General features: G+C 39.9%; 1 protein-coding gene across 1 annotated transcript; it reads left to right on the top strand.

The window, feature by feature from the left end:
• Positions 1-193: 193 nt before the first annotated feature.
• Positions 194-12,935, top strand: zgc:162707 (UPF0524 protein C3orf70 homolog B). The gene is made up of 2 exons (XM_063888713.1): positions 194-725; positions 10,553-12,935. The coding sequence occupies exons 1-2, from the start codon at positions 542-544 to the stop codon at positions 11,227-11,229; spliced, it is 861 nt and encodes a 286-aa protein (XP_063744783.1). The 5' UTR covers positions 194-541; the 3' UTR covers positions 11,230-12,935.
• Positions 12,936-13,395: the final 460 nt, after the last annotated feature.

The following is a 13,395-nucleotide window of genomic DNA, read 5'->3' as shown; positions in this document are numbered from 1 at the left end:
AAAAGCGGATAATCAGAACACTTGGACTATATGTGAATATTATTTAGGTTGATTTAATCTTTCTTACAGATCCAGACCCTGGTGTTTTGAAGTTTTATAGAGGGGCCGAGCCAATGAAAGCTGGATGTGTGTTTGAAGTGCGCAGAGCAGCTGGCTTTGTGTGAGTGGACTCCTCCCGTTGTGTGATGAAGTTCAGATGCGCGCCGTTGTTCCGTACGCGCGTCACCAGCGCACAGAGGAGCTTCCCTACGCCAGGGGGAGGCTGGAGAGATGTGTGGATCACGACCATGGAAGGCTTTGCATATCTCATTATATGCTTCTAATTGACGCTATTCGACTTTTACAGGATATGTTTCCACCCTCCATATGAGCAGTAACCCAGCTGCTCGGGATTTAGAGATCCAGCGCCGCCTTTCGCGTCTGTCTCCCAGTTGAGAAGCTTCCTGGGCTGCGTGGACCGTACAATCTCGACTCCGTCCTTGGCGATTATGTTATAGTTTACTCGGACGAGGCTTTTTGTTTTCATCCAGGAAATGTTGGCATGGCCGCTTCGCGAGATAAGAAGTGTCCGAAGAGTGAGAAGTTGGACGAGGCACAGGCTTTGGCCAAGAGCTGCGCGGGGAGACCAGACTTCCTGCCTTGTGATGGGCTCTCCATCTGCGCGACCCACAGCCATGGGAAGTGCTTCAAGCTGCACTGGTGCTGCCACCTGGGATGGTGTCATTGTAAGTATGTTTAAAGGCTTCAATAGTATTACCAGAATTATGTGTCACTCTCGCTGTGGTGCCAAAATCTGGCCATTGTGTGGGCAGAAACATCAGTTCGCTAGAGTCTTACAGTCTTCACTATGTGAAGAGGAGAAATGATAGTGAACATTTGCTGCCCTGTGATGTTATAACATCTTAGATAAAACCTCCTAAATATTTACGAGTGTTGTTTGTATTGTTCTAATATAAAGGTGAAACTTGTTATCTAGAGTCAAATTCATCGTTGATCCAAGATTCATAAACAGATACCCTTGAAGGAATAGTTTATGTAGTCTAAACAATGGTGGAGGCAACATTCAGAAGCAGGGAAGTATGTTTTAGATTAAAGGTTTCAGTGTTACTAGGCCTACTATTATTTTGTTTTTGTTTAAACTATTTTTTTTGCACAATTTCAGTATCCAGGCCAACATGGCAGTGTGCTGTAGTTTGTTGAAGGCCATAGATGACATATTCCATCAATTAAGCTTCCAGCTGCCCATAATCTTAGCTGTCAATGGCGATGTTACGTTATTGAATACTACAGATAATTTTAAATAATAATGAAATATTTATCTTTAAGTGCATTTATGTACTCTAAATGGTATGTAGTCCAGCTTAAAGATGAAACTCGAATAACTGAAACATCTCAATTTTGGATATTCTGTTGTTTTCCAAATGATTTACTATAACTCCAAGTGAGCCTATGGCTTTTATCTATCATACTGGTGACGAATGCATCTGTTCGTGTTATATTATTAATTTGATATAAATATAGTATGTAAAATACTCCAAATGTCTGAACAGGAACAAAAATGTCAACCAATTTCACAAACTATTTGCTGAGATACTTGTAAAAATGCTAATTGACGTCACACTTAAGTCCTTATTTTCACTTCTGCTTTAAAGGATGAGTCTTGTGATATTTTTCTTGCCATCAACACATTCCATGAAAAGACCAAAACCAACAATGATTTGATTTTCCTAACAGGAACAGCCTGTGTAGCCACAGCCTGAAACAGCTTATTCCTCTGTGTGATAGACATAAACCATTTTAAACACACTATTATTTCATCATGGTGACCGTGGGCTTTGAGTCAATCCCACATTAAAAACCAAGCACAGTAAATACTCTCTAGTGCATCAAATGTGCATCAATCAACAATTTAAAAATAGTCCCAGCGGATTTAGTAAAGCATTAATGGCTGACATTTTCACTCAACCAAATATAGGGCTGGAACCATATCACAATTATCATAACCAAAACAGTTAATGATGAAATGAAAATTTGGAAAAAGATAATTAATGCTATCAGTGAAATTCTTTTGTTACTTTTCTATTGTGAGGGTTGTATTTTGTCTAAATTGCAGTTAAATACCAAGTTGGGGAGTTGGAGAGGGAATCTGTAACATACCTTCACTAAGTACAAAGAAATTGAAAGGATTAAGGAGGTGATGGATATTTTAATTTATATTTTCAAGTATGTTTTTAACATGATATCAATATAACATTTTTAAAATGTCATGAATCTTTTCTGATACCCTGTATTGCGACACTTCTAGGCCAAACACTTGATTATATCAACTAAACTCAACCTTATTACCACATTATATGAAGAATATGTTTTATATTCAGTGTTGAATTGACTGTGTTGGTAGCAAAGAACAGGGCCGCACCTACTCAGACATGGACAATGTTCGCTTTCATTTTAAATGTATTTTCGAAGTGTTAGTGGCATTTTCACTACCCACGTATCCTGGACACTTTCTCTCCATTTGAACCTTTCTCGACCTGTCACTTACACACAACTTCAGAACCACAATAGCCGAGCTTTAACATGACAGGATGCCCATCTCTTTGTACTGCACTAATTTATCCCAGCTCTGGCTCCTCTACCCTCATAAAATCCTCAGATCAGTGTAAAACACAATCACCCTCCACTCTGCACCACTCAGTCAGGGCTTATAGTGTGCAACTGCACAAGTCACATTGTAATCTTTGCCGTGTAATCATTGGATTTAGATGCCTGCCTCCGTCCAGAATGAGCCAAGCGATTTGAAATATCTGATGTGTCTGATTCTTTCCGGTGTTTATTATGATCCACATCTGGGATTCTCAGAAATGCCAGTGTTATATCATCTGTAAACATTTTGACCTGATCCTCCTTTCTGCTTTGAAATATTCATCACTCATTGAAAATGTGTGACAAAATGGACATAGATAGGTATTATTATTCCTTTATTTATTCAGGTATAGAAGAAAGAGCCAGCCTCATCATAATGGAGCTTCTCACCTTCACATTTCCTACTACTCTAATTCACCGGTTCCCCTCACAGGACACTAATGCACCACAGTTTGAATAAACCAGCTTAGACTGCTGAATCAGGCAGAAACTGGGCACCCGGTGAGAAAGAAATAGCAGTGTGCTGCTGCATGAAATGCCCCCCGTCTCAAACCCTTCTTTGTAGCAATTCATAATAATGCTAGATGCATCTCTCACCTAACCTGGTCACATAATATTTTTAAACATGCCTTTGACTGTTGCCTTGAATATAAACTTGTTCTACGGCTGATAATTGTGCATTTGCCACAGGAAGCCTTGCCAGACCTCCTTTTTAATTACATTTTTAATGGGTTTCTAGGCAAACAAATACAAATGGTTAATGTTTAGTAAGACTTTGCCTCAGCAATTTAATTCTCAAACACAAATTATTTCCCTTATCGTACTTCTGGAACAGCGATTACCTGTGACTCAATTCCTGGCTTCTACTACTTAGAACCATTGCATCCGAAAAATCTTCAGCTCTTCTTTGTCTCTGTCTCTGCTCGGAGACAACACCTTTACAGGCCACATAAACAAAATGATGCTTTGACGGCCCTCTGTTGAAGTTTCCACTTAGTTGAAGCTTTGTTAAACGTCTGGCTGAGAAAAAAAGCGAAAACAGGAATTGGATATACAGCCCCGGAAAAAATTAAGAGACCACTTCAGCATTATCAGTTTCTCTTGTTTTATTTTTTAAAGGTACATCTTTTGAGTTAAATGTTTTTATATTATTTTTTATTGTATTCTCTAAACTACTGGGAATTTTTCTATGTTTTGGAATTCAACACACACTGGATTGGCTGCCATACATGTAGAGATAAATATTTAATCAAAAATTGGAGTGGTCTCTTAATTTTTTCCACGGCTGTATGTGGAGGCAGTGTTCCCAGCTGGTGACAACATCAGTCCAAGCCTCTCATTAGTTGTAATTAGCTGTGTTTAGTGTCACAGCCAATATGTCATGTCTGATGAGAGCTTCTGCTAACAGCAAGCAACGCTGGAACCACCTGGTCTGAATAATCTTTCTCTCTCTTTATCCTCTACTAACTGATTACAATTACCAGTCAGAGCGAAGAATTGCTCATTAAGAAATTCTAACAGAGTCTAATGAGTCCTGAACAGTCTTGTCAGTTTGTTCGTTCCCTGCCAGCTCCAATTTCGTATCTTACAACTTGTACTTCTATTGTTGTTACAAGAAAGTGGGATCTTTCTATTAGACTTTGTCATCTCATCTGTCACATCACACAGCGAGCTTGCAGCTATTTCTAAAGGGAAATCGGATAAAGCCATCGGATAAAGCTCTTATTGATTAATTTGCTTACCGATTCTACATTTGCTGCAGTGCTCGACCATAAAAAGCTTCAACTGTAATCAAAGGATTGATTCATTGTTAGCACAGGCCAGAAGGAATGTTTTTAGCTAGACTGTTGGGAAGCACTTTAACATTAACTGTTTGAAACAGGGCAGCACCAAACAAAAGTTAATCACGTTTTTAAAGGATTGCAGATTAATACAATACCACATGTTATGTTTGTTGCTGTCTACTCATTGCAGTTTAGAAATGAATTGTTAGAGAAAAACTCAAAGAGGCCATATCATTAAAAAAGCAGCTTTGTGAGATACCCCCATCTTTTGATTGCTGAAGACTCATATTAGCTTTGATCTAAATACAAATTTAGTTACATGAAGAAAAAAAATATAGCTGATTGATTGAAATACAACCTATGCCAACCTAAGTGTTGTCTCTGGTGTTATTGGTGATTCTTCTAACTTACTGTAGTGACAAGCTAGGAGATGACTAAAATCTTGTTGTAATGTCTCTTGTAAACAGAATCGTATTTATCAACGCATTTTCAAGTAAGGTGCTGAATCCAAATGGTGCTTTGTGTCATAATTATATGTTCAGCATGCATCAAGAATTTTCCCAGGAAGACATTTTGACATGTCACAGTAGGAAAAGTACAGGTGTAAATAATTGAATGAATGACAGTTGAATTCCATTAGCTGCTTCACTTTCAGGGTCCTGGTGTTTTGTATGCTGGCTCACCGTCACACTGTTATGGCTTAATGGGAAATTGAATAAAATACATCCATCGTTAATGTTATAAGTTCATCTGTGCTTTCTGTGCTCAAAATGTCTGCTTTGAAGAAGACCTATTTTTCTGAAGACACATTTTAAAAATACATTTGCATGGTAATATAAGAAATCTGAACCTATGCGTTGAAGCCTTTAAAGATGTTGCTTAATGTTCACTATGCACAGGGAAATCAGCCCTCAGAAATGCATTTATTCCCTATGGAGACAGATTGAACAGTGAATTTCAAACTGGCTGCAAGTCAGAACAGCCTTTTGCCTCTGGAGGCATAAAACAGGAAACAGGAAAGGAGTTTCAGATGATGCAGGGTCTAACCTTCCCCTTTGCTGAAACCTGAAACTTGTGTTTTTCCTCCTGGCTGCCGCCTCTTTGTTGGACAGATTTAGACACAAAGAGCAGCGGATGTGTGAGCGGATGGTATGCACTGGCCAAATGGGTGCAGCAGCTGTTGATAAATGAGAGCAATTTGCTAAAATAACTGTTTTTGTTCACCTAGTTGCTAGTGGCAGCTTTAAATAAGCATTTAAATTGCATTTACAGTAGAGCAACTGCTCAGGCTGCACTTAAAGACTTCTGGCTCAAATGTGCAAAACATCTGACTGAGGGGTTTGGTAATGAATTAATCACTTCCGAGGCTTTGATATAAGCCAATATTAAAATAACACAATGTATGTGAGATACTTGTGCCCATTTATCTTCACTACATGTTGAGATTGCAGCAATTAAACCTCAATCTCCAGGACATTCAGTCTGCTGTCTGTAGAGCGACAGTAGATCAGAACATTTGGACAAAATGATGCCAAAGCTCTGTGTGAGAGAGAGAGAGAGAGAGTGAGATGAGGAGCTACATTCTGCATTATTCAGAGAGACCTCCTGCTGTATTTAACCAGACTGTGCAGCCATCGCCAGCCACAGGCCCAGGAGAGAGCAGAGAAGGCATGCAAGATGGAGGCAGGTGGGAGGTGAGGAGTTCCTAATCCTGCAGCTCCTCTACTGTACTCCTTCCTCAAGAGAGCAATCTGTAACTTGTGAGGAATGACACATAAATGTATTTTTTAAAATATATTTTGGCTGTACATAAAACTTTCTCTCTCCTCGTCCCAAATGAAGCTTTTCAATTCTTACTCTGACTCATATGATTTTCCCTAATATACACTGTGCATGTTTTTGTAGTATTCTACTATGTTTCAACACCTTTCTTTTTATTTATTCCCCAGATTTTCTGAATTCATAATTACATCTTTGTGTTTTAATTAAGAGCTGTTACTTTCTCTCTTTATGTACCAAACTGCCTTATTTGCATCTCCCAGGCTGTGATCCCTTACATCCCCTAAAATGCCTTTTATCAGTCTCCAGTGAACATGTTGCTCCAAGTGACCTTTAATGATAACGTGACGAAAGGTTTTCCAGTTAAGGATTTTCTTTTGCCTCTGCAGTTGATTTTCACAATATGAATGTAGGTGTAAAGTGTGGGGTCTGCAGCAAACCTTTTAGTGTTTAGTATGAAGCATTGACTCAATAACCTTTACATTTACTGTCATTTTTTTCTTTCCTGACAGCATGTTGTGTAGGGCCATTTTGCTTTAGGGAAGAGAAATTAAACTGGAATAAATAACACAAAAGAGGGTTGTGTACAGTGAGATGTATCACCAATCAATTTCACCATTGTAAAAGACCAAATCCAAGAAGGATTGATCCTTACAATTATGTTCTTTGCAGCCAGAGCATCATTTCCCCCTGGGCCATTGACTTCTATTTCTGCTCAGAAACTATTCAAAACACACTCTGAACAGTGTGGTGTTTTACTTCAATTTGTACTTTCTATCCTATATAAACCATCCTGTTGCCATACAGTAAATAGTCAGCCTTCCAAATGTGTATTAATCCACATAAAATAGCCTCTACAGATGTGACATTTCCTCCTAAGCAAGTGTCTTAAAACCACAGTGATCTTCTGTTTTAGGAAATTATTATTAGCAATTTTCAGTGACCTATACATTTGTCACTGAATTTCATCATCAGTGTGTGTGTGTGTGTGTGTGTGTGTGTGTGTGTGTGTGTGTGTGTGTGTGTGTGTGTGTGTGTGTGTGTGTGTGTGTGTGTGTGTGTGTGTGTGTGTGTGTGTGTGTGTGTGTGTGTGTGTGTGTGTGTGTGTGTGTGTGTGTGTGTGTGTGTGTGTGTGTGTGTGTGTGTGTGTGTGTGTGTGTGTGTGTGTGTGTGTGTGTGAGAGCGAGCTCTCAGTGTCATTACACTATACTAAAAAGTGGAACAATATCATCAGTGTTTTTGAATTTAGGGGTGACTTTGTGAAGAGATCTGGTCTTTGAAACACAAAACCACACACAGGACAGTGGGAGAGGGTGCAGAGGCCACTTAACAACTGACATTGTCATGCAAGGGCTCCAGCACTGGGTAACAGAAGGGCAGAGAACGAGTGAATATCAATAAAGCTGCAGACAGTGTTCACTGGCTGTCAGCGTTTGTATATTTCCAGTTCTAGCAGCTTTTCTAAGACTTAGTGTTTGTCTTTTATTGAGTCAATTTTTGTTAACTTTGTTGCTTTCAGTTGATGGATATGCAGCATATCACTTTTCTGGCAACCAACTCATGACAGGATTTTAAAATTCAATTTGCCCTGTCAGTTTTTTTGAAACTATCCATTGTTGCTCACTTGAATGGAATGTGGAATCTTAGCTGCCTGAAGCGTGCTGAATGCATTTCCTCCCTCAAACAGCGTTTGCAAAGTCGTCTAAAGAATATTTCAAATTATGCAACTGCTACTATCCGTCTGTGGCTTAACGATTTCTGCTTTCTGCTCTATAAGCATGCGTTTGAGCATGATGTAAACAAAACTCGGGACCCACTATAAAAAAGCAATGCTCTTTAGCACTACTAGTGGTAAAAACTCTAAAAGTTAGCTTTAAACGAGTCAAATAATGTGGAGGAATATCATGCAATTAGGCCTAAAACCAACTTTTTTTCCACTATTGATTAATGGGCCATTATTTGTTCCATAATTGATCAAAAAACTGAAAAAACGTTTTTTATTATTTTAGAGGCTAAGTTGATGTCTTCAGTTATTTAAGTCTATTCAGTTAGTTTCAAATGTTGCACAAAAGAACCTTAGATCCTCTAAATAAGAAGTTACAACCTGCAAATGTTTGGCTTTTTAGCTCAAACATGAGTGTCTTCAAATTAGTATGAACCACCACAGTATTGGTAATAATAGCATTTGTAATTGTACAGTATTTGCCATAATCCAACTCAGATTTTCTTAGAGCCTGCATTTAAGTATTAGAAAACATAAACATGTGTTTTGCTTGATGTAAAGATTCTGCTCTTCTACTGTTTGCCAGGCTAAGTGAGATTAATCTCCCACGTAAGGCTCAGTCCTCTGGGGCTGATGGAATCAGTGATATTTCGACCTTATTCCAAAGTGATTCTGCACACACCCTGTTAATCTACAGACAGGATGTGTTTCTTCTGCAAAGCTGTTGTGGCTGACCAGTTTTGGTCTTGTGTTAGCTCCGTATTTTTGGTTGTCTGCCCATGCATCTGTCTGTCCCCCAGAATTGCTCATGGTATTTGAAACTCCAGATGGAAAGATGCAATTAAATGTAATATGCTGAAAACTAAATGTCAACACATTGCCTTCTTCAGTTTAAGCTCTCATTTGTTGCCGCTATGGTGCCTGCCTGAATGGGCTCGTCTCATTATGAACATGGACCATTGAGTTTTTCTCATTATACAGAGGGCGGTTACTGTTCCTCCCTGTTGTCTGTGTCAACATCAGCTCCTGTGTTTTGTGTTAACTGTGTTTACTAAATGTATGGACATTGAGCCTCTTTTCATTGCTCCAAATGGTTGGATGAAGCAGCTGTGTGTCCTTAATGAAAAGGTGGCCATTAGAACTAAGTTAAAAATATTTAATTAAACCAAATATCTTTTGTGTGGAGCGAAAATGTCTCTTCAAACTCTCAAAACAGAGTCACTTCCTCTGAAGTAGTTTGATGATTTCAAGGTAACCAGGGAAAAGATTTCGATTGAATGGACCCGGTGAAACAAAAGACAAGGACACAGAGTGAGAGGAAGTGATGCGTAGGCCTGTCATCTTCTTTAGGTTCCCTCTCTCCAGGGAGCCAGTTAAACACACATCTTAGCCGCACTCTTCAGGCAGTGTTGGAGGCAGTGGGCTGCAAACAATGAGTAACGTTTGGGAGCAGTCACTTTGCACAATCTCCACCAGTATATGAGCTGCGAAAATGGGAGGCATAACTCACATGGAAGGCATTTTGTATTATGAATATAAACATTTTCCTGAAGAAATGTATGCTCAGTAGTTTTATTACCCCATCAAAATCTATTATGTCAGTCAGCCAGATGTAAATCAGCACCACATTTTTGTTTGGCCTTTTGTCTATCTGTTTATCTAAAGATTTTGTTTTGCCTTTAGAGGATGGTGTAGTAATAAGGGACAGAAGGGTAGTTGTAGTTATAGGGCATTGGTTATGACAACTCCGCTATGAAGGTGCCCTATTTCGTAATTTCCCCCAAAAATGAAAGTCTTGCATCAGTGATAGCTGCACAAACTGGGTAGCCTGGATTTTAAAAGTATGTTACACCCTGGCAGGTATTTTTGCCGTTGGCAGCTGGTAATGCTTTGTGATGGGGAAATTGCTCCCTGCTTTTGAAAAGGAGGCATGATAAGTTATCAAAGACACACTTTTTGCTCTAGCCTGCCAGTCCCCACCAACTTCTGCTTAAACCACATGATGGGAAGGGTTCACATTTGAGAAATATGTTCTGCATATGTAAGCCCCCAAGTATCATCAAAGTTATATATCTGGTTGAAAGGAAAGATAAAAGGGATTTTGATATGTAAACACTCAAAAATGCTTTGCAGAACAGTAAATGCAGAGAAACAAGAAAACAAGTTGTGAAATGTTGTCGTTTTTTTTATTGTATCTTTTGAGCAAAGCTTATTTATATGAAATACAATGAAGTCTGTTTTTATGCTGCTGTTTGGATTGCTGCCAAATGTCTCCACGTGGTGCCATAGTTTGGCTTAATGTACTATTTTTGATTGATTTAAAACTTCATTCAATGTGTTTTTGGTTGCTTTGGAGCAGCAGATACAAGCTATTGACACAACACCAACCTCTTATCACCTTTTAAACTGAACCCATTAGTAAACAGAGAGCTACATTATGATTATTTATGAGGAATATTTCTGCCTGGCCACCTAATACAAAACTGAATGGAGTCCACCATTCATGTCTCCAACTTCTCCAGAAAATATCTACACCAGCTAGTTGCTAAGCAGCTAAACTGGGAGCTGTTTTAGTACAGTCAGTTAATCAGAGCTTTTTGTGTTTGTTTTCTCCTTTTAGGCAAGTATGTGTACCAGCCCATGACCAATGTGTGCCAGCTGCCCAGCACGTCGGTGCCAGCGGTTGAGACTGAGTACAGTAACACCATGGACCTGTCCGTCTCTCTGGCTGAGCGCTTCCTGAAGCTCGCCCCCAGCTTCCGGTCTCCGCCTCACCTCGAGTCCCCTAAGTACTGCATCATCGCCGATCTGTTTGTGGATGACTACATCGTCAAACGCATCAACGGAAAGATGTGCTATGTGCAGCGCCCGCCGCCCCCCTTACCAGAACCTCCTCATCCTCCCACTCCTCCCCCACCTGCTCCCGCTACACCTCAGATGCCACAAAATCCCGCGCAGCCTCGACAACCGGTTAAGCCAACTAAACACGTGCCTGCCCCTGTGCAGCCGGTCCAGCAGGTGTACAGTGAACATAAACATCCTACCCCCGTGGATAAGATAAAAGGCCCAAAAATGGACCACTGTTCCTCTCCGTCCAGCTCCGAGGACTCTGGTATCAATGCACTGGGTCTGCACTACCTGGAGTCCTGTGAGGAGGAGAGCGAGGAGGAGGAGGACGAGTTGAGCACCGACGGGAACTCCAGCCCCGGCAGCCTCTGGGATCAGGACGACTGCTCTCTGCTGTCCCCCTCCAAGTCCATGATAGAGATCATCGAAAAGATCGAAACAACTGTGTAACGGACAAGGACCCACGCTGTGAGGGAGTATGAGCTTCAGAGCAGAATAACAGAGAGTTACTCTTGTGGATTCATCCTACATAGACCAATAGGACAAAAACTGCTCTAATGCTTCAGCAGGGCTTTGACAGGTTGTTTAGTTGGAGTTGCTGTCCTGCAGTTGGCCGAGGACTGTACGTCTGCACTCACACACAGCCTCTCATCTGTCGACTTACCCTGCATGGAGTACATTTTCTAGAACTTATTACAATACAGGATAAAGGCACAAGCACAAGAATATCAAGCACATGCACAGTGGACCAAAAAAACCTCCTGTAGCCTACAGTACCTGGAACTTATACAGGAACTTCTAAATGAAATCTAAGCTAAAGTCAAGTCAAGGGGTGGTATAGTGAGTTTTCTGATGATAATGAGCAGATAAATTATTCTTAGTGCTCTCCAGTCGTCAGACTTTGTCTAATTCAACATTTAAGTGGCAGATAAGCCTGACATTACTTGTTCTCTGCTCAATGGCTCCACCTACACGTTTTAGTAATTCTGACACTTCAGCATAATAGCTACAAGGCCAGCTACCTCTCGTGGGCCTAAAGCACATCAGCCTTTTAACCCCGTTAATCACTCAGCGCTGCTGGGAAACGCTTGCTTTTGTCACGTACGCAAAAAGATTCCTGGGCCCACAGTTTGTGTGCACTTTACTAACACGAGGGGTAAGTTAGTCAGTGTTCGACAATCAAGGATTACACAGAAGCACATTCCTTTACTGTACCTGCCAAGGGCCAAGGGTACACTTATATCATTTATCAGACATTAACATGTTGTTCTGACCACATTTCCTGGTCGAGCTTGACTGAACTGCATTGCTGTAGAAGGTCAAACAGGCCTTTAAGTAAAACACGACTTGCATTGACCCCTATTAGCAGCCAAGAAATGAAATAGTGCGAACGTGTCCCTGGCAGAGCTACAGTGAAAAAAGACACAGCAGAAACTAGCAAGACACATAATGAAGAGGGAATATAATTTAATATATATATATATATAAACGTATACAAAAATACAGATGCATTGTTATTTGCTCTCTGGGTTTGACGGTGAAATGTCTTGTGATGCCAGCTGAGAAGGGAGTCTAGAAAGGTGTGCAGGCTAGAGTAGTACAGTGTGTCACAGTTATTTTGTGCTTTGGGGCAGAAAAATGTCACTTAATGAACCATTTTAAAAGACGTTACCGTTTGGAATAGGATGCTGAGTAGGTGTTGTTATGTGATGGACATGATGTATGAGAAATGCTCTCAATTATAATATTTGTGAGACAGCCCCTTATTAGTCAGTTAGTGAAATGAAGATGGGCTGGGTCTTCTGTTTTTTTATTTTTTTATGTTTTACCAAGTTATCCACAGAGTAATCTACAAAAATCACAGAAATATTCACGAATATATGTTGCTGCAATCTAGATGTAAAAAAATCAAGTCATTCTGCATGACTCGAGTCATTTGGTTAAGTCCCTGATGTCAAAAAATAATTTAACAAATTTGTGATTCAGAGTGTTAAAAAAGTGAATGAATAATCTGTAATTCAATTAAAAGGTTTTTTTTAATTCAGGGACAGACCTTGACATTACACTCAACACAGTCCTTCATAACACAGTTTAAAACATCTGTTGTGTTATCATATGTCATATTATTTTCATATGAATAAATCTTAATGAACATTTTTCTCCCTCAGTCTGTCTTTTTGTAGCCAAGTGGGGCAGTATCTCGTTAAAAACAAGTTGAAAAAGCATTCAAACTTCCTCACATTAATAATGCTCCGCAGCGATTGAGTGGAACAGCAAAGGCAAGTAAAAGGTGTACAACAATTCTTTATATTCTCTGAAATCTCTTGAGAAATGTTCTTTCTCTTCGTTTCCCACAATTACTTCTAATAACCCTTTCCCTGTGTTGACATTGGAATTCGATTAAAGCAAGAGAAAAACTCAATTAAGTGAGATTAAGAAGTGATAGGATGACTTTTGACTTAATTTTCATTTTGCATACAATTATGGTGTGAGAAATACAATACAGGTTAGATTCCAGCCCTTCCACTTCTGACCCCATGTTATTGATCCACAGCAGCGACGGCCTCCGGGTCTCTGCAGCAGACAGTCTTTGTCTAGCAGCTGATTTTACCAGAG

The sequence above is a fragment of the Eleginops maclovinus genome, chromosome 7 (genome assembly GCF_036324505.1).
Source record: "Eleginops maclovinus isolate JMC-PN-2008 ecotype Puerto Natales chromosome 7, JC_Emac_rtc_rv5, whole genome shotgun sequence".
Classification (NCBI taxonomy): domain Eukaryota; kingdom Metazoa; phylum Chordata; class Actinopteri; order Perciformes; family Eleginopidae; genus Eleginops; species Eleginops maclovinus.
Note: the sequence above shows the minus strand (reverse complement) of the source record. Positions and strands in the feature narration are given on the sequence as shown.